The sequence below is a fragment of the Mycteria americana genome, chromosome 14, assembly GCF_035582795.1.
Source record: "Mycteria americana isolate JAX WOST 10 ecotype Jacksonville Zoo and Gardens chromosome 14, USCA_MyAme_1.0, whole genome shotgun sequence".
Taxonomy (NCBI): Eukaryota; Metazoa; Chordata; class Aves; order Ciconiiformes; family Ciconiidae; genus Mycteria; species Mycteria americana.
In genome coordinates, this window is record NC_134378.1 from 15,818,688 (window position 1) to 15,840,252 (window position 21,565).

The window sequence follows — 21,565 nt, forward strand, 5'->3', positions numbered from 1 at the left end:
GCTCGGCGTCTCCTCAGAGGGCCCAGGGGGCGGTAGGGCGGCGCCGGTCCCGCGCCTCGCCTCACCCTGCCGGCCCCGTCTCTTCACATGCCCCCGGGCCGCGCCGCCCGGGCCTGCCCGCCGCCGTCGGGCCGCAGCGAGGGATGGAGCCAGAGCCTCCAACTCCAATGGCGGCGGGCGCCGGGCTGCGGTGACGTCAACGCCGAGAGCGCGCGGGGCACGCCGGGAAAGCACGGCCGGGCGCAGGCGGGGAGGGGGAGGAAGGCGCGCAGCGCGCGGCGGCGCCTGCCGCGCATGCGCGAGCGGGCGGCGGGCTGAGGGGCGGCGGGCAGCCGGCAGCCCCTTCGCTCTGCCCGGTGCCTTCGGCTGTCCTCGCCCGGCCTGTGCGGGGCCGGAGCCGAGGCCCCTTGCCCGTAGGCTCGGCCGAGCAGGCTCACTCGTGGCCCGAGGCGCTGAGGGAGGCCGGTCTCCCCTCACACCACCCGCGGGCGGCGCGGATCCGGCCCTTGGGCCTGCGGTAGCTGCGGCTGGGATCCTCTGGCAGAGGGTCACAACCAGCCTGGCTGCTGGCTGCAGCTGCTCACGCCATGGTTTTTTATCAGGTTAATTCATTTTATTTTCTTTCCAGCTGCTGTTTTGCAGAACCTGGGTGAACTCTTAGCCCCCTTTGCATAGCTTGTTTTGATTTCGGCAGGGCCAAGAAGTAACCTAGTGGTTTTCAGGGAGGCTTGTCATTTACCTGTGCACCCTTCTGAGGAAAGGTGAGGAAATGAAGCAGTATTGAATAAGCTGCCTGAGTTGTAATCGTTCAGTGCTGCTTTATGCTAAAGTGGAATCTCCGTAATTTTTAGGGAGGGCTGGCTTAAGGAGGAATCAGATTAAATGAAAGCAATGCCCTTTTATTTCTAGTATTTGAGTTCTACCTCCTTAATGATTGTATTTCTGCTTCTTGTACATAGTGGGTTGGGGGGGGTTGTTTGTTTTTTCTAAATGGGTGGAATATCTAATGACAAGAATTGTTGCTACTTCTTAATAGTTTTTAGGTCCTGCTTAGGATCCTTTGGTCAAGATATATTTTGTAGGTGCTGCAGAGAACAAAAGGGCAGTTCCTGCCCTCCCCAAGGTCCTGCAGTTTATAATGTATTATATATACTGATTATAACACAGAAACTTGTGTGACAATCTGCCTCAAATCTGAGTTCTCCTGACCAAATCATAAATGTTTTGTGATGAAAAAGAAATCAGCATGGTTTTGCTTTTTTAGTACTTGTATTATGGCAACACCCAGAGGCCTTACTGTCCTGCTGACTTACAAGCATAAACGATATAACGAGTAAACGATAGTTCACTCAGTGCCCGATTAGCTTATAGTGGACTGGGAGCCTCTTATGCCACAACAAAAGAAAATATCATTGCAGTGCTTCTAAACAACACTGGTACCAGATGATAGCAACTAAATGAGATTTGTAGAATATAATTTCTTTTGACTTCTTTGGAAACAGGTGCGGTAAAAGAATTTGTAACAAAGAATTTTCATTGATTAACAATAGGTCACTGAGATTATTTTTTAACATGTTACATCGGTGTCTGACATCTGTTCAGAGAATGGAAATAATTGTCCTTAAATTGGCCAGAAACCTGATTTTTTTCTTGAAGGTATCAAAATACCTGCAGGGATTTAGTTTGGTAAGTCTCTTTAGGCTTCGAACATACCTCTTGTGTAGGTTTCTTGACACAGACATACACCATGTTAGGTGAGCAATATAAGAACATATTTGAGAGAAAGGCAAATCACAATCAGGCCTTTAACATGCATATGAAATATTGTGTTATTGCCTGAGGTGATAACTTGAGGCCCAAACTGGGCCAAACTAGTACCAACTTGTGCGACGCTTGTATCCAGTCTCATTACTGCGTTCACAAGTAGCTAGAGCTGTGACCAAAGTAGTTAAGACTCTGCCATACCAGACAGTACTTCCAGAAGTTACAAAGTCTTACTTGTAACATCTCCATGCTTAATTTTGGGGGTAAAAGTGGCAAATTCCAGTCCTCATGAAAGATACTAAACAATGCAATCATCCTTTCCTTTAGATACAGTTAAACCCAGAGTCTTCTCTGTGTTCACGTTTGGAAATTGTTAGTTTGAGTTTGTATTTATTATTCTAATAAAACATCTGAAATGAATAGTCCACTTTCTTTTGTCCTTTTTCTGATCAGTCATCCAGAGTTAAGGAAGGAGTATTGCATTAATCCTCAGCACCTGGAGGTGCTTTGAGTTCTTTGTTTGGCTTGGGTAGCAAGTAAAAATTGGCATGTTTTATCTTAATTCTGTTTGCCATACAGTATAGCTATGGACAAAGTCAGGAAGTCTGTGCTCTTGAGAGTCCCTGGATGAGCGGGAAAGGCAATCTAAAGAGCAGTGCTTCAAAAACAAATGTGAGAAAAAAGTAAGCAGCGTGGCTAGAGAGTGGAACATCTGTCTGGAAGGAAAAGGGAAAGGCTCGTTCTGGATACTGGGGTGATGGGCACTGCTCTGAAGTCCATGTGATTGTGTGTGTTCACTAGTCTTGATATAGAAACGATGTGACTATGAATCATCCTAGCCATGAGCATATGTAGGCAGAATGTTAGAACTGTATTTGCTTCAGCAGGGGACTAAAGCTATTAGGCTATACCTGTTATTTTAGATTCAAAGACAGAGCATGTCAGGCAGAGAGAGAGAGAGAGAGAGAGATGCCTAAGTCCATGTTTGTGGGATAATTTTGTTTTCTTTTGCATTAGGAAAATGTGAGTTACTGCTTCTTCCTGGTAACTTTAAGAATGTTCTTGTCTATCTAAGAATGTTCTTGTCTATCTAAGAATGATCTTAAGAAGTACACAATATTTTAGAACAAAACCAGTAAGACGAGAAGTCTCAGTTGAAGCATATAGATGAGGCAATATTCAGAATTATATCAACTCGGGATGCTTTTGGAGTGTAACTGTAACCTAGGGGGTGACACAGGTTTTTGTTTGGTTTTGGCTTTGTTGAGATAAATATGGTGGTATGTTCTTCTAGTATAAGAAAAAGTTACAGATATATTTTTCTTCCTTTGCTAACACTCTCTGAAATCTCAGAAGAGTTAATGGGTAAATGACAGAATACTTTTTTGGTTTGGGTTTGGTTTTTTTTTAATTTAGATTTTACAGGGATTTTATGCAGCCCTCTGCTATGAGCAGGGGGTAAAATTGAACATTACCATCTGGAATCATCTCCCTCCTGCACCCCACACCCCCGTGGAATGTAACCAAAGCAAGGATCCAACGTTAATTTCCATCATTTTAGGGTGAAAAATAAAAGCAGACACACGGAGAAATAGTATCTGTTCTTCTCTCCTGTTTTTCGTGTCACTGACACATTGTGAAAACATGAGAAGGGAAATCATATGCAAAGAGTGTGGCCTCTGAACAGATATCGTCTGACATCATCATTGCACATGCTGTTCTTTGCAAGACAACTTCATTGAAAAGCTGTAGCAAGGAGCTCAGCTGAGCAATGACTGATCACAAGGACTCTCCCATGTCTCCCTCTTGATCTTCATCACTGGCAAGTCTTTCTTGCCGCTATCATGTAGTTTCCATTAAATTGTAAGGTCAGTCTGTCTTTGCTTACTTATTAGAATACGGTCACCCATTTTTCACTTCAGCTTTTTGCAGTGTCCTTCAGGTTGGTCTGTTGTCTGTCTTCTTCATCTTTCAATCTTGCTATTGATTGTTGATACAGGGACAAAATAAACCTATTCCGAGCCAATCTGCATGGAGAAAAGCAGATGATTGCTAGTGTTAATAGCTCCGGAATAGATCTTTCTGCCTGTTGTCCAAGCAATATTCAGGCAGCTAGGCACGTCTCTCTACAATAAAAACACGTTCCAAACTGTAGCAGAATTTAATTGGAAAATCAGATGTTCCTTGTTCCTTGATGGCTGATTTTCCACCAGTTAAAAAGTAGGATGAGCTCCATTAGAGTCGTAACAACACCTAACAAATCCTTCTTTAGAGGTAATTAATGGCTGAATGGTGGAACAACGTACATTAGTCACAAGCTGATAGCAATCTCTTCTGAAGAGTTGTTAGTTTTATTTGTGAACAATTTGGAGTAGCAATGCCACGCAGTTGTTCCCGTACCTCCTGCCGGGCTTTGAGCAGGTAGAGGGAATAGAGCGCAAGTGCGAGGCTCCATGTCAGAATCAGAAGGAATTGGGAAATGATCGGAGTCAGTGAGAGGCAGGAATTGAGAGGAAGGAGAAGCACAACCGATCTTTGGGGAAACCAGCCAGATCCTACCCAGAAAGGGAGAAAGAAAGGGAATATCATTCACGTTTTCCATGCTCCCTGTGGGAATTGTATTTGCCCATCCAGTTCTCTCCTGAAACTGTGTTTTGTATTCCTAATCCCTGTGCTGCTGCTCAGCCCTGTAAGCACTCTGCTTGCTCTTTGGATATCCCATTGATCTGCTGAAAACTGAAAATAGTTCATTCAATTTGGGGCAGCATTGAATTTTTACAGATTGTTTTAAGTATTCAGAATGTTGTGGGAAACAAAAAACCAAATAATGGGTGGGTTTTGGTTTTGTCCTTTCTTTTTTTCCCCATGATGTTTTGTGTTCACTGGCAAAGGCAAGAAGGGGTAGAAAACCAAATAAAGACAGACCCTTGAAAAAGAAACTCAAATTTTTCAGCTCCAAAAGCCATTTAGAAAAATAAAAAAGAAACTGTTTTCTACAACCGGTTACCTTTTGAAAAAGCATTGAACAGTTTTCAACGCACTCTCTCTTTTCTAGCAGAAATATTTTTTTATGATAGGCTGGACACTGAAATCATGAAGTTATGAAACAATGTAAAACACAGTAATGGCTTGTGGCAGGAACACTTCCGTTTTCCTCATTCCAAGGAACTAGCATGTTAGTTTGCTTTTCTTTCAAATCACAGTAGGATTTTAAGGTCAGTTCCTCTATAGATTTTTTGAGTATCTGCTGTGCTTTGCAGATTTTTCTTTTGATATGTACCGTGTTCTTTTCCTATGGGCTGGAATATTAACAGTATTTGATTTTAAGCACTTTGAAATCATGCAACATGAAATCATGCAACATGAATCATGTTGCAAACTACATTTAGCTATTCCTAACTATTACAATACATAAAGTTTGGAAGCAATCAAATGCTATGGTAGTGGAGGCCAGAATAAGGAATTGGGGGAGGAGATCGAAAGGTTTGAATCTTTAAGAGGTCACTTCACAAAACGTGTATCTGTTACTCACCTGTGCATTAGTTCTGGCAGTATATATTTATAGTATGTGTATTTATAGCAACATTTTTCAGGCTTCTTGAATTACTGATTGTTAATGTTTGGAGGAATAAATCATTTATTAATGTGTTAAATTTGTTCATCATTATTATTGAAAAATCCAGGGAGAAAAGTGCAGCGAGGGAAACACTGATAGGCAGAGAAGACCCCTTTAGACGTATAGCAGTACTCGTTATGGTAAAAGAAAGAACCTTCAGCTGGATGAAATACCAAAGTGAGACTTCTGAGCTTTGCCCTAAGAGAATAACTTTGTGTTTGTCTCTGGTGTGACCAGTCACTTTTCAGTGTGTCTTGTCGTTATTCACTGGGTCGGATCATACTGCCTGTCCACAGTGGATTTGTTTTATGGATGCCTTGGAGTTTTGTGTCAACAGACAGCAAGGTGCTCTGGTCCCTCAGTGCTGCACTGGAAGGCAGCTGAACAGACAGGCACCCTCACATTTTACTGTTGCAGCAACTCTTAGGAGAGCAGCAGAGTGCAGGCGTTTTGCTGCAGGGTGATACCAGCTTGCCATTCAGCGTGAAGGAAGATGAAGGGCAACAGACAAGGAAGAGGCAGCCAGAAGAGGAAAAGCAAGGCCCTAAATGGAGAAACAGAAGCAGTCACCTACTTCTATGACTACAAATTTACTTATTTTGTCTACTCTGCTTCAGGCTGGAAAGCAGTTATATCACAAGGTCCGAATGTTTTATTCTGAAAAATGGATCCTTGTCCTCACAGAGTGGTTAACAGTGGTTCTGAGCAAGTGGGAACAGGAATTATGCCGTACATTTCCTTGATAACCAGCCCCCTTACACATCAGTTCCAGTGGCAAGCTATGGCATCTCTGGTTGTGTTCCCAGCCTCTTTGCTTCTTTGATAATGCCAACCGATACCTTTGTTTCCCCCTGTTATGAAAGCCCCTTTCCTCAGGAATTCTTTATTGACTCTTAATTTATCGGTGAAAGCACAATAGTCTTCCTTGAGCTAAACCAAACAGAACAGCTTCATCCCCTTATAGCTGCGTAGAACCTCGAGGTTAGAGACGCTGAACTCTGCTGGAGTTTTTCCAGGGGCTCCAGTCACTTCAGTCCTTTGGAGCTCTTTATGCTGCCTCCAGCTATACTCTGGCCCTTGTATTTAATAATTGCTTTCCTTCCAAATCAGGCTGATATTAGCAAACATATTCTTGATTAATTATGTTTACATTCCTTTCTTCTTAGGGTGTTTCAAATCAGTGTTTAGTATTGGTTTGCAGTTATGCTCGGAATGAGCTCAGCAATGCAGAAGTTACTACGTTTCTCATGCTGTCATCGTTATCACTGATCTATCCTGGTCTCCTGGTTGATGCTTACTGATTCCTGCATTTGTTTGTTGTTAGCTCATCACACTCTTCATTTTAAGAAGCATTCAGAAGTTCAGTAGGACATATTAAGTCTCTGAAAAGGAGCTAAAAATATACAGGAATTGCTAAAAAAGATCAATATTGGTTACATACAACACATTTTTTAATATATGTTATTTGCTTTCAAAATTTTAGTGTGCTAAAATAAACCCCCGTAATTTGTCCATGGTGGCTTATTTTTAATTGCTCTCAGCACCAGACTTGGTGTCACTTCATCTTCTTTTGCTACAGTCATCTCACTAGTCCTTCTGAGCTTTCCTTTGTTGGTGAAATGTTCCCCTCGAAATCACGTAAGTGTGTCCCCACAGAAAACCAACCTTAAACCTGTCTCTAAGCTTGCATGATGAAAGAACGTTGTGTAAACAAACCCCCCTAATAATCACTGCCAGAATCAGTCACATTTTGTAAATTAACTTAGAAGCTGCCTTTCTGCTCCTCTGAGCTTTTATACAGCTTTTCCCTTTTAACAGTCACCCTGGGGGCTCCCCTAGAACAAGCGGAGCGTACAGGCTTGGCAGTTCAGTACACCTTTCCCACAACGCTGTGGGAAAGTGCCAGCCTGGGCCATCGGCAGATCGTTTGAGCATTGCGTGACAGCATCCCCGAGCGCTGCTTGCGGACTGCTGGTCAGGCCAGGGCACGGCTGCGAGGAAGGCAGATCGAGGAGCCTGCCGTGTTCCCCACACCGCCCAAGATCACGTTTGGAGAAGCGAGGTGGTTATAAGCAGGACGAGATGAGGTCATTGCTCGTAAAATGCTTCGTAAGATCAGAACTATCGATCACTCTTATCTATGAACAGGTGATTCGCTACAGGCCATCGGCAGAGTCCCCAAACAGCCTCTGTAAGAGGGATTTGGTTAACTCTCTGTCCTACATTTTTAGGATACATTCTTCAAAAATCAATATAGATTATATTGAAGAAGAGGAGGATCTTATAAAGAAGAGGATCTGTGGAGCAGAAGATAATGTGCAATTACGTATAAATTCATTATGGACAAGACAAAAAGAACCACATTCACTTGTTACGAGATTCTGTAAATTTTGTATATAAGCGCTGCCCTCTGCTGCTCAGGGATTTCCATTAACACACATTTAATTAAAAAAAAAAAGTTTCAACACTGTGCTTTTTAATCAAAATGTTTGTATAGGCTTGCCTGTAAGAAAAGGACTCTAGATCTTTTTTATTCAAAGAAAAATCCTAATTTATCATTTTTTACAAACACAAAACACCTGTGTTCTTATGTTAACAAGGAGAACTTATGTTTTATCAAGCACATAGTTTAGAATAAGCTGCATGCATCTTCTCAGGCAGAAAAGTGGTAAGAGGAAGACACATTTTCAAGTAACTGCACCTTCAAAACTAGCCTTAAAATCCTTCATTCTGAATTGTGACCACAGGAAGCAAAGGAATAGAAAGATTTCAAATTGTGAAGATGGCGATGGTAGCAAAAGAGTCAGTGTTTATTCCCAAAGTAAAGGCAATGTAATGTATTCAAGCTGTCTTGAGTAAATTCTTATTGCTATTGTCTGTTAATTTTATAGTACATTTTCTTGAAAATTGTAAGGTACAAAACATACGTGTGAGAGCAAGTTGAAAAAGACACAGCAAGAGTGTTAATAGAGAGTCACAGCATGACTGCGAGGGCTAAGAGGGCTATCGCCCTCTTCATAGGCAACTGCTGTCGCGCCCCTGTGTGACGTACTCCATACTTGACATATGTCCTAACTTACATCTGGACAGTCTTCTTTTAGAATATGATTATGTTCGTTTCTGTTATTATATCAATAGAAATTAAAGAAAAAATCATGGATGCAGTAGCAAAGGTACTATAGCAAAATAGGAGGATTGCGATCATTATGTCATAGGAGTCAAGATGGCATGACTGGGGCTGTGCTGGGTTTTAACAAGATGGCAAGGCTTGGTTATTATTTCTTTTTTTTTTTTTAAAGGGCCCAAAGTTATTTTCTAGAGGAAGTCTGAGCTTAACTTTTTATCTTTCCCTGGTGCCTCCCACTTAAAAAGATGAAATTTGGATTGTTCAGCTAATAGAGAATTTCAGCACAAACCCAACCAATTGGGGAAAACGAGGCATTAGAAATGGCTGCTGAGTCAGGTGGGGTCACTTCCACCTTGGAAAGGTTTCTGCTTTGTTGAGAAAGGCCTTTGCATTGCTGAGACGAGCATAGCTTGAAGTTTGTGGAGTTGGGAGAGTCTTGGTTCTTGGAAGTGTTTGGGGGTTTTCTTTTTTAAGAATTTTGCAGGTAAATTTTGCCTTTTTTTTTGGTTTGTTTTTTTTTAGTTTTCATTGTGCTGATCATAGGGAATTGTTGATGTTAGCTGTAATGTTGCTTTGGAGGTGTGTTACTATGTAGTTGTAAGTAGTGGATTGTGGGGCAATATTGGCTTTTAGTGGTGGTGTAACTATTTAAATTATCAATTTGGTTTGGAGAGCCTTGTTAGCCAGGTTAATGGACCTTCTGCAGAGCATGTAAATGTCTTTAATACAGGTAAATCATAATGAGTTTCTTTATAAACAGAAGATAAATATACTTGTTCTCTTATGTTGCATCTCTTATTTAAAGAAAAGCTTGATTCAACTGTTAAGCTTTTGGGTGGAAAAACTCATTTTCTTTCTTTATGTTTTGCTGTGAAGCTTGCTCTGATGTGTACTTCTGAAGTGGAAGTAGGCTAAGATAACTTGGTCACCTTCTAGGTGGAAAATGGTGTTTGTCATAGTTTAAGAATAATAGATTTGCTTTGTTAGGGCCCAAGATGAGAGCAATACTGATACGGTGGAGCTGTGCCTGATGAGCAAGCCTCTCTGCTTCTCTGTGTTCTGAGAGCAAAATCTGCTGTGCAGGCTAAAAAATTGCATGCTCCTAAGTTTGCTTAGCTTGCAAATTCTGCTGTGTATCGGTGACTAATGGGTTTTTTTTCTTTCTGCATGGATTTTTCTTTATACCAGTGACATAGTTCTTGAGTAACTACTTTACTGTATTAAAGAAAGCACAGTTTCTAAACCAAACTTTTAGAGCTTTTTTTTCCTACAGCTCTGGCTTCTGTGATGATGATTATAGAAGAAGATTCTAGTTGCTAATGAATTTTCTCTTCCTTGCTACCTTTTACTGTGAGAGGCACGTGGTTGAGCAAGCTTGCTTTTGCTTTTAAAAATCTCCCTAAATGTGTAATACCTATGAAGGATGGATTCGTTAACTCTGGCTACAGGTCTTGCAACTAAAATGCCCTGGAATTTTTTTCCCTCTAAATGTATTGCAGCACTTAACTAAGAGGAATAGTACTTCAGAGATGCTAGTGGTCTGAGTGCCTCTTAATGGTCTCTGACTGTGTTTGCTGCAGAGGAGCTGCTATACAGGTGGTCTCCACTTGATAGTTTTTTACAGTGTGCCTATTCAAAAGAGGGCACTGCAGCAGTTATCTTTTATCTTAATAATGTGGTGTACCAGCTTTGAAACACCATATCTTTTTTGGGGGCGTGCAGGTGTATATATATATATTTTTCTAATTTAATATTTGCCTGTGTGATGTTTTGGGTCTGTGTGCTTAGCTCTGATAACCAGTAGATCATTAGCGCTTCTTTGGGATGAATTGACCTGCTGAGTTAGGTGGTGAAGGGATTTTCAGGGCACTTAATTTAAAAAATGGATTTGATTGCACCTACCACTTAGTCACACGTGTAGTGACTTCACTCTAAAGGAATTTAGAGTGATTAGTTAAATTGGTCCTGTTTCTCAGTTGTGTAATTGTATGACCTTTTGAAAGTGTGTGTGCCAGCCATATAGAAAGTATTAGAAGCAGTGGCTGAGTTGCAATTTAGCTTATTTGTGCAGGGAAGGGCTATTACCTTAAGTAGGATGAGGGCTTGGAAAATCGGGCACTCGGTGACTTCTTTAATTTCACTCTTCCTCTTGCACAGAACTACCACAGGCAGAAAATGCCTTATCTTTGATTTAAGGGCACCTCCCTATAGAAACCGCACCTAATTATTTTAGACTGTGCCTGGAGAAGTTCTCTTTTATCGAGATATTTCTATATATTCCCTGTTGAATTAGCATAATAAGGCTATGAAGAATCCTCTGATATTCTGTGTACTGTTTGGCTGTAAACTGAACATCATGAGACGCTTTGGGTGGGGCTGTTCACTGCTTTGTTATGGCATGCCTTCTTAAATCTGTTTTTAGGGAAAAAAAAAAAAGCAGTCTTTTTAACATTAATTTAAAGGCTGAGCAAAATGACTGAGGATTTATCACACAGATGCCAAAAGCTGGATTGGTTCAGCTAGGGAGGCAGCATAGGTTTTGCCCTCCCCCTCCACTATCTGTTCCCGCAAGCATCTTTCCTGTAAATTGGCAGAGGGGCTCAGAAAGTGCTAGTCTCTTCCCTTCAGACACTAGTGAGGACTCAGCAAAAGTTCAACAGCAAAGTACAGAAGCACCAGATCTCTGATTGGGCTGCAATTCCAAAACAAGCTCAGCTTTGTCAAGACCAGGAGCTTTCTGGAATATGCATGGGGATAAGGAACAAATAACACGGGGCGAGTGCTGCCTGACAGCGGGAATCCAGCTGACTGCTCTGGGTTATCTCGTCCTCTCTTTCAGAACGAGAACATGGGGGACATGACACCAGCAGAGGAGATTGAGCTCAGGGCTGCTTGCTGCCAGTTGTTTGAATCCAGCATGAGGAACGAAGCAAGGAGACTGAGGACTTTTCGGCAATGGCCAGGCACCTCACCTGTGTCTGCTCGAGATTTGGTCAAGGCTGGCTTTTTCTTTGTGGGTCCAAGAGATGCAGTGCAGTGTTTCTGCTGTGGTGGTGTCCTGAAGGACTGGGGACCTGGTGATTGCCCAATAGCGGAGCACCTGAAGTTCTTCCCTTCCTGTAAATTCATTTGTGGTGAGGATGTTGGGAACCAAGAGATGCTTCCTCTTCAGGAAATCTTTGACACTGTGGATGGGCAGTTCCTCAGTCTTTTGCAGGGGATAGACAGTGAGGAGACAGCCCTGCCCAATGAACCAGAATACCCAGAGATGGTAACAGAAGAGATGAGACTATCTACGTTTCAGAACTGGCCGCGATATACTGACATGCATCCCGAGCAACTGGCTAGAGCAGGATTCTTTTACACAGGTGGGTTCTCTGGGGAAATGTGTTTAACTCTTATTCAAGTTAACTTTTGAAGGTGTCACTATGTTTTATTGCTTGCACCAATACTTGCAAGTATGTGTAGTGTAGTTGGAAACTACATCCTTTCTTCAGCCTGTGCTGTCTTGTTGCTTGTGCAGCATTCACTTCTATGTTAACCCCTTTTTGGGTACTGAGGGGTCTGCTAGTAAGTCAACTCCCATACCAGCAGGAGTGGAAAAAAGTGACTGTTTTAAACTGGCAGAAAAGTGTGTGCTTTAAGATCCATTGAGCCTGTTAATTGCACTTCTAAAAGGACTTGAGGCACTTACTTGGCATGTCATGTTTTGTATAAGCTCTGTCTTGCACTGAAGCCTTCTCTTCTCAGGAAAACAAATCTGAGTGAAACCTGTGGGCAGTCACCCCATCTGGCTGTCACTGTGGCTTGTTGCTGTAAGGACCCTGGACTTGTAATACAGAAATAAAAAAGATACTTTTTGTTTTGAGGAAAAGAGGCAATATTTGTTGTTATCATAAGCATGTGAGTATCAATATAACATCATTGTTTCCCCTTGAGAAAGCTTTGCTGGGTAGGCAATAGGTTTGAATAAGTACTCCTCCCTGGCTGGACCAGTCAGAGGAAATATTTACAGTACATTAATATTTGACTGGAGTTAAATATTGGGGGGATCCTTCTGTTTTTTGAAAGCTAATAACGTAGTGTTATTTCTGTGTGTTACAAGTATGACTTCTTCCGTATGAAGGAATCTATTTGTCTTGTATTTGCACATCAAACAGAGATATGGAAGGAAGTGACAGGCAGGGTCCATAAACTGAAGCTCCCTTAGCAGAAACAAACCTGTGCATCCTGAATGCCTCACACTCTGATTGGTGAAGTAAAATTGAATTGTCCCTTTCTCCACTTATTTGTTGGTAAAGATGGGAATGGGGAAAAAACAACCTTAAATGTTGTGATAGCTGGAAAAATCTGAGATGCAACATGGTGAATGACATGCACATAGGAAAGTCTGTCTAAATAACTGACCTGTTCTTTTAGCTTGAGTTAGAGGAAGCGACTGGTTAGTTTGCTAGTATGTCTCTCAACTTCTGCAAGATTTTCACTCCAGCTGTGTAACCTGGATCTTGCTATAAATCCAGTTAATACTAAGAATCTGTATGTGTCTACTTGGAGCATAGTAGCAGGGGCTAAACAGCATGCATGCCCAACTGGAAGAGCATTATAGGCATATTGGCTTATCTGCTGCTTTTGTCTTTTTATTAATTTTTAAGGCACAGAAAAGACCAGCATGGCCAGGAGCACAGAATAAACTATAAAGTAGTGTCTGCAGCTAAAAACCTGTGTGTCTTGTGTTGGACTTGATTTACCACTTGCAGAGCAGCTGTTTGAGAGCCCAGCACAGACACTTACTCTGGGGACTCGCTGGGCAGCAGTAGTCTGGCATGGCACTCCCCTGCAGTCACTTGAGCAGGAGAACTCTGGAACTGAGCACTCGAGTTAAGCCAAACAGTACTCTAAACACAAGAGTGTTTGGAAGATCATGTCTGTGACCCAAACTCCCTGGCAGCCTTTAGTGACATTGTTTCATCAGCAGGGCATTTGTAGGCAGTTCTTAACCGTGTGTGGCTTTTTTTTTTCCCCTCCCTCCCTCTGCCCCTGTGATTTCTGTGAAGAGAAGCACAGAAGCAGGATGGGTAGCCTGGGACCATGTTGTGGCAAATTCTTACACTTATGAGATGGAAGCTGTGTACCTCATCTGACTGTACCTGCTGCTGGTTATGGCAGATTGTGGTTAGGAAACAAAGTATGTTTATAGGTATAATGAAGTACAGCTCTCTTCTAAATGCAGGCAAGAGGGGATTGGATAGGTGTGTGCATATGTGGGAGCTATGGTGCTCGTATGCTGACTGTTAGCTTGTGACCCAGTTCTGGAATCATCTCAACCAGCCGCAGCTCTGGGAGTTCAAACTCTCATCAGATTTCCTGCCCCTATACAACTTGCACAGTGTTGGTAAATTGTCATGTGCTCGTCTGTTCTCTCTGGTAGCCTGTGTTTTGTGCTGAATCTCTCCCCAGATTCTCATCCAGGGCTAGTAGAGCGTACAGTGTCTCAGATGTCAAAGAATCTCTTGATGTCTTTTTCAGGACAAGGTGATGTAGTGAGGTGTTTTTACTGTGATGGAGGTGTGAGGAACTGGTCGTTTGGAGACGATCCTTGGAGGGAACATGCCAAATGGTATCCGGGGTAAGTCAGTCTTGGTTGACAAATGTCCCTTGTAGCAAGACCAAAAGGTATGCTGTGCATTCCACACTGATTTCTTCTTGCATAAGATAGAAGTACCTCCAGTTGAGAGACAAATGAGTCACAGTTGTACTGGTAATAAATGCTGCTTCCAGGCTCTGTTTTTAGCTTAGTTCTAGACTTTTCTACCTAGCTAGAGCAGTTGAAAACCTAGTAAGGTATGTTCAATCATGTGTAATTGCATAAACTGTGGCAATAGTCTGTAACTGTCTGGAAATCCCTGAAATCTCAAGAGAAAGGTTCTGAATCCCCAAGGTCAAAGTTGCACAGCAAGGGACCATCTTCAGATCCTTGTAGTGGGTCAAGACAGAAAACTTGTTTCTAGGTCTGCCACTTGGTCTGTGCTGTCTTCCAAAAGTGCTTTCCTCCCACTCTCCCCTCACATGTGGGAAACCCAAAGATTGGCCTGAAAACCTAATCATCGTATCTTCAACTGCCTCTCCTCTCCTGTTTCTCACTTTCCACCCTTCCAAAAAAGTAGTTGATGTGTGTCTTGGTGTCTCCCTGCATATGTTACCCCTTACAATAGTTTGCTGACTCCAGGACAGTTGGCTTCAGTCCCTTTAGGCTTCTTTGGCATTGCTACATCTTCTATTCCACAGGCTGATTTATCACTGGATCATTCTGTGTTAACGATGAAACCTACTGGATAATGGTTGTCTAAGCTGTAACTAGTTTTTAAAAAAAGAACTGTACAAATAGAAGTGACGAGGCTCTAAATATTTACCCTCTCACTTTAAAAGCAAAATCAAATGTTCAAGCTCAGGTAGAATGGCACAGTTCAGACCTGAAATTTTCTAATTTGACCAAGAGTTCACCTTCTTAAAGTTCAATTAAAATCACTTTGTTTGACATCAAAGCACAGCTTTGCTTTCTACTACTCTGAGGTACGAAAAGAAAGATATTGTGAATCTTGTTTTTCTGTAGCAGTTCTTGTGTTTTGCTGTGAACTAGTCTATTATCACATTTTCTGTGATCTGTTCCAAAGGATGTTGCAACTGAGCTCATCTTGGGCCAAACATGAAGACTGAATGAAGGGGGGGGATAATGAGCCTCTTATTGTTGCCCTTCGTGCAAGGAGGGGGAAAAAAAGACCATCATACTCCCTCTTCTTTAAAGAGTATAGCAGTTTGCTCATAACTCAATAGCACCCTTTGCTTCTAAAATTCAAACTACTACTGCTACTTTCACTTGAGATATGCTGTACTAATGTATTTAAATCTCTTTGCTTATAGGTGTGAATTTTTATTGCGGTCAAGGGGGAGAGAATTTGTTAGTGGTGTTCAGGAGTCCTTTTCTAGCACCCTGATATCTCCAGTGAGTCATGAATATTTTATGTATAGTGGATGGGGGTTTAGTAGATAGGGGGAGTTCTGAACACATGCTCCTCTTTTATGACTATCTTGTGACATTTTCAGAGAGATTCCTGGGATCAGACCGAGCAAGATTCCTCTGCTTCCCAAGGTCAGTGCTATAATTACATGGTGTTTTGTCTTCCGTTGAAAGTGGTGTAGTCTTACTTCTTCTACCCCACCCCAGCTACTGTGCACTCTGTAGACATGGTGTTTGAGAGATGTTTTGATATTCTAGAAGCTGTTTCACTTTATTTTTAGGAAATGGTCTCTAGCACAAGAAGAAAAATTGTGTGCTCTTGTGAGACCTCTTAGTCTAAGATCAGGGACATTTAGCTACTCTGGATAATCATGTGACTTTTGGGTGCTTGCCTAACTTTCCTTTGACTTGTCCATGTTCTTGATGTTGTTGTCTGTCTGTAGAGTCTTTCAGACTACAGCATTTTAAACATACTCAATAGGAGACCAGAGAAACTCTAGAGGGTCCAGTTGTTCATGAAAGTGTTGATCCTGGTGATCTATTCCCATTCATCAGTTGCTCCTGGAGATTTAAGTAGGTGAAATTTGGCTCCTGTAACTGTGGAAAAGTGATTTTTCTCATTCTTTTGAAGAGCCTGTCCGATAGGATGGGCTTAAGGAAAGACTTTGAAGGAGCTGCCAGCTGAATTTCCACTTCTGTCTTTACTGATGAATGGTTGAGCTAGATTATAATGTAGGAGAGACTTCAATTGGGATGTTTCACTTGATCTTCATGAAAGCAGTTTCAAGACTTCTGTTCTGGGATGTGAAAACAAAGATAAGGATTTTGGACTGGGGCCGAACATGGGAGACTTGGTTCACTGGTATAGTAGAATAAACCATCCAAAAATTCATCTCTTGGTTATTATGAATTTGCTTTTGATTACTTTCTTGTGAATTATGATTGGAAGTAAAAACTGTAAATCTGGATGTTGATCTAGGTACGTAGATAGCTTGAGGAATGTTCTTGAATATATTAACACCATTTTATATGTAACAGCTTCAGGGAGTGGCATACTTCTGGCCCAAAGTTCTGCCTCTTTGATAAAGTACCTGCTCACTGCTTTACAGATCCTCTGAGGAATTGGCAATTGCAGGCTCTTCATTCTCTGGATCAGTTTACCATAGTGCAGAATGTCCTACAGATGGGCTTTGACCCCACCTGGGTGGCTAACCTGGTAGAGAATAAATACATGCTGACTGGGACTTTCTACCTTTCTGAGTCTGAACTGATTTCTGATCTGCTTCAGCCAGACTGGGAAGAGAGCAGCAGTGCAGAGGAAAGCAGAGGTATGCCTGACTTGCACACTGACGTTCTTGGTGGATCTTAAACCTCTTATTCACTTAATCTTGAGCACTGTTGTGAGTGTCTTGTGGGTCTGCCTTCTCTCTTCCTAGGCTGGAATTAAGAGTAGTAATGTACCTGAGCCTGCCTTTCTTTGAGAGGCTGAAGAATGAGGTTCTGCTTTAAAGAAACCTGAAGGAGCTGTGATTACTGGGGTATCAGTAATTATATCTGCCTCTATTAGCCTATGGGGTAGATATTCTCAATATTTTCTGCTGCCCTTAGACCTGCAGTAGCAGACAGCTGCACGATGTGGAGGCTTATGCACAAATTCACGTGTGATGCAGAGACAGGCAGTTGTCTGAAGCAAGGCTTCTAGGATGGATGAGTATTCCAAGCCTATTTAAAATTGAATCAATGGCTTGATCAGAAATAGCCATACTTCTCGTTTGTTTGGATAATATATATTCTCCTTAACTTATCTATGTCTGTCTTGTGTTATCTGTTTTGTGGAGTCTGTTTGCCAAGTGAAGTTTATTTGAAGATGCAGTTCCACATAGGCTTTCTCTGGTAGCAAGCCCGTTTTCCAACGCTCCTGTCTGCATATCACAGTCTGCCATCTCTTTAGCTAAGGCAAAAAAAAAAAAGACTTCCACAAAACCAAAAGTGTGATTAAATAGTAGCACAGGAGCAGGAATGAGCAGCTGATGGCTCCTGCTGTCTGATAGATAAATCAGCTTTGCTGAGGAGACAGTGTGATGTGGACATGTTTTGGTAGGGAGGTTAATAAACATGTTAACCTGAAGCATCACAGAGCTTCACCAAGCTGAGTGTGGAGTTAACAGCAAAATAAAGAGGTATTTAACCTCAGGCTACTGAAATCCAGGATATTTCATTTTTTTTAAACAGCATTGTCTGAAGAGGGAGGAAAGGGGTAGCATTTAATGCCATCTTCTTTCCTGCTTATACAGATGCTGTTCAGAGAGAGACTGAAACATCAAGTTCAAGAGAAGAAATGCAATCTGTGCAACAAAAGGAATCAGGTGCACTGGGCTGACAGTGGTGGTGAAATTGAGCCTAGGCATGATTGGGATGATTTTTATAGTAATGGTATCAGTGGTCATTGTATTCATTCATTGTTTTAATCCTGAAGGGGAATGTGTGCTAGCTTGAATGGTAACTGAACATGGAGACCCTTATTCAGGAATTGGTTCCACTGTGAAGCAGACCATTATAAAAAAAATAAATTTGGTTTATCGGGGTAATTTACATGTTACAGCAAAAAGATGTTGATCTCTGTCCCTGCTCAGTCCAGCATCTATAGGTATGATAGATAAGCTGAATCCTGTGTAGATAAGCCAGAGTCTATAATAGCTGTAGCTTTTCAGCTTAAATGAAACTTGCCTGAGAGGTACTCTTGCCATATTCACAGTCAGTCTCTGAACAAAATGATGAGCAAGTTGCAGTGTGACTTCCTAAGATGACAGGACTCGTACTGTGGAGCTGTTATAATAAGTTTGGGCTTTTTCTTTTCTTTTTTGGTAAAGATGAGTCTCGGATGAGCACAGAAGAACAGCTCCGACGCCTGCAAGAGGAAAGGATGTGCAAAGTGTGCATGGACAGAGATGTGTCTGTTGTGTTTGTTCCTTGTGGCCACCTGGTAGCTTGTGGAGAATGTGCCCTCAATCTGAGATTGTGTCCTATCTGCAGAGCAGTCATCCGGGGAAGTGTGAGGACTTTCATGTCCTGAACCATGATGTGCCTAAGGGGAAAGATAAGTCTATACAACTCATTCATAACAGAGCAGAGGAAGAAAATAAGTAAATAGTTCAATTGATGCTGGAGCAATCTTATGCCAAACTATCCTTCAAATAAACATAAAAACTTACTAACTGTGCCTCCTATGCACAGTGTTTCTAGTAAGAGTTGCTGGTTTATGGTACTCTTGCTGATCTTGCTGTAGGACTGCTCCACAAACTCTGCTTGTTTCTGTTGTCCTCCAAAAAGAGGCTTTTGTTGACAAAGATTCTCCTTCTCCAAATTCTTACATTCTCAAATGAATCTCTGCTCTGTGTTGAAATTGAGGGCTGTTTTCAGTAGACCAACTCTGGTTCTTTTTCTCTCATTTAGCAGTTGTTTAGAGATTATTCTGCTAGGGTTGATGACTTCCTTCAGTAAGTCAGAGTCAAAATGGGAGTATTTCTATACAGAATGCATTCAGTTGAGACTAGAATACTCAGCAGCAATATATTCTGGGGGAGGGAGAATCTAGATTTTTCTTCGGAGCTCTTTGCTGTCTCCCCCCAGTTGAACTGTGAACAATTGACAGAATGTTTCAGTAATACTAAGTGAAGTAACTTAGTATTAACTTCACAGTTATTAACTTCATAGTATTAACATTAACTTCATAACCAAGTGAAAAGCCTGGCCTGTTGTAGACTCTCCAACCTCTTTACTCTCAGCTGACCTCCCTAGACAGAAGGTGAAAGGCTCTTTGATGGTCAGGGTCACTAGATGATCTCACGGAAGCTGCTTACAGAGCCTCTTCCCTGGCTGTTGGGCACTATCCTACTAGAAGATGACTATGGAAACACACCTCTTTAGGACTTTTGTTTGGCTAAACTTGACAATTCTTATTTTAAATGGAACATTCTATCATGTGGCCAAAAAGAGAAAGTTTTGTCAGTATTATAGCTTGCTAACTGCAGGGGAAAGGAAATACTTTTTTAAAAATTAACTGTTCTTTTTCACAGAATAAAAAGTTTTTCTTAGAGGTCTGAGTATCTGATTCTAGTATAATGCCCTACTGGGGGAGGGGGTGTGGTGGTATCCTAAGATGCTAGAGCAGCATCAGGTTGTAGATCACTTGAACTTCTGTCCTTCAGTACTACATGGGCATGAGTGAGAGAAGCAACTGTTCTTACCATCCATTAGCTTCCTCTGGAATTCCCAAGACAGCATGTGCATCCTCCAGGGTCTTAACTGCAGAAGAAGGGGTAAGGATGCAGGGGGATAAGGACCTGTGTAAGGGGGGGAAGCCGTGTAAGTGGGGAATAATTCTGCATCGGAACTTGATGCAGAGTTTTGGTATATGGCTCTTAAACACATCTTCAGAGACTGGAGCACCGGCTCTGGAGTTGCTTCTGTTTGGTTCCAGCCCTGGATACTGAACAGGGTTATAGGCTTGTCTCTGCGTATCAGTTATCCCTGGGCCACGTGGGAGGGCAGATCTCTTCATCCTTCCCTTCAGAAGAAGGTAATATTAACACAGCTCTTGGCAAAGATGAGAGAAATTACTAGGTGAGCAGTTTAAATTCTCCAACTCTTGGAAGAACTGGCGGGTCTTTGCCAGACAGCAGGTTTCACAGGGAACAGAGTTGTACCACCATGCCAAACTAGGTGTTGTGTCTGGGTTCAAGCTATCATTTGCTTTATTTTGCCTCTAAGTAACAGCAAAAGCTTACAGTTTAAGTAGGTGTGCTAATCTGAGAAGGGGAAAACAAAACAGCTCAGTGTTGGAACAGTGTTATTTTCTCCTAAACTTTATCTCAGTGTGGCTGAAACCTAGCCTGAGCATCAACAGGACTACAAGGCTGTAAATATACCGGCTATTTCTGCGGCTTCTTTTATTTTACACTTTGGAAATTGTGGCTTTTCCACATCTGGAAGGGCGGAGCCTTTTTTTCTATGGGGAGATGTCCCTTCAGAAACAGATACCCGCTGGTTTTGCCCAGCAGTATCCCAAGCGCTGCCTGTCCCCAACAGAGGGCACTCCGAACCTGGCCCTGAGGGAACCCACGGGAGCAAAACCTTCAGCTGCTCCCTGCTCCTACAGCAGGTTGGAGGTGCAAACGACTGGGGGTCCCTACCCTAAAAGAACAGGGTCACTGCATGACCTTGCAATGCTTGGAGCAGGTCTAGCATGGGCAGACCAGGAAGAAGGGTTGTCAGAATATGAAGGATGAATGGCTCTGCTCATGAAAACTAAAGGAGGTAATTAAGTGTGGGATATGATCCTTGGTAGCTTGTCTTATTTTCTTCTCAGACTGATTTTGATGATTTATGGCAGTCACTGATACTAAACATTATAGGCTTACCTGAACCTTTATTTTAATTCTATTAAAAGATACTTAATTACCTGTGTTCATCATAACAAAGGGTGGTGGTTATGGAGCTACTTGGTCATCACACTTGTATTTATTTAATTGATCTTTACCAGTGTGTATTAGAGAGGCATGCTGTTAAGTGCATAGTTTGAGGCTTAGTCTCTTTAGAGTACTTGGCAAGTATTTTTGATCAGTTTTCTTAGTAAACGTGGCATCAAGGCTCAGTCAGTTTAAGATGTATAGTGTTAAAAACATGCAGACCTCAAAATAATTCAAAGTTCCTTCTGACTTCATACTACCATCTAGAAGAATTCCTTCTTGCAACTAGTAGTGAAACACTTTGGCTGTTCAAAGCTGAAACCATGCTTTCTCCACTGTCTGTGCTGAATTTTGCTTGCACTCAAACAAGGCCAATAAAGAATGCTGGTGTCTGATGGACAACATTTCTCTTTTCCTCAAAGAAATCATAGTAAACCAAAAAGTGTAAAGTCAGTGTTTTCTGATGAGGAAAGGGAAGATTAATTTCAAAAGCCCTATATAAATGAAGTCTTTCATGGAACAATCTCATTGACTAGAGGATATGTATTCTTCCATTCCTTTTTCTGCCCCTCCGG

The 21,565-nt window shown here is 42.0% G+C and overlaps 1 protein-coding gene across 2 annotated transcripts; it reads left to right on the forward strand.

The window, feature by feature from the left end:
* Positions 1 to 307: 307 nt before the first annotated feature.
* Positions 308 to 19,609, forward strand: BIRC7 (baculoviral IAP repeat containing 7). Of its 2 annotated transcripts, none has more exons than XM_075517376.1 (7): positions 308 to 761; positions 11,347 to 11,875; positions 14,034 to 14,133; positions 15,426 to 15,507; positions 15,609 to 15,654; positions 17,817 to 17,888; positions 18,393 to 19,609. In XM_075517376.1, the coding sequence occupies exons 2-7, from the start codon at positions 11,356 to 11,358 to the stop codon at positions 18,593 to 18,595; spliced, it is 1,023 nt and encodes a 340-aa protein (XP_075373491.1). In that variant the 5' UTR covers positions 308 to 761; positions 11,347 to 11,355; the 3' UTR covers positions 18,596 to 19,609. The 2 variants fall into 2 exon arrangements, with proteins under 2 accessions (XP_075373491.1, XP_075373490.1); XM_075517375.1 differs by having other exon boundaries at positions 308 to 602.
* The last annotated feature ends 1,956 nt before the right edge of the window (positions 19,610 to 21,565 follow it).

Coding starts and splice junctions, on each gene's coding strand:
- BIRC7 (XM_075517375.1), top strand. Junction 14,134..15,425: donor CATGCCAAATGGTATCCGGG/GTAAGTCAGTCT, acceptor CTTTGCTTATAG/GTGTGAATTTTTATTGCGGT. Junction 15,508..15,608: donor CTAGCACCCTGATATCTCCA/GTGAGTCATGAA, acceptor TGACATTTTCAG/AGAGATTCCTGGGATCAGAC.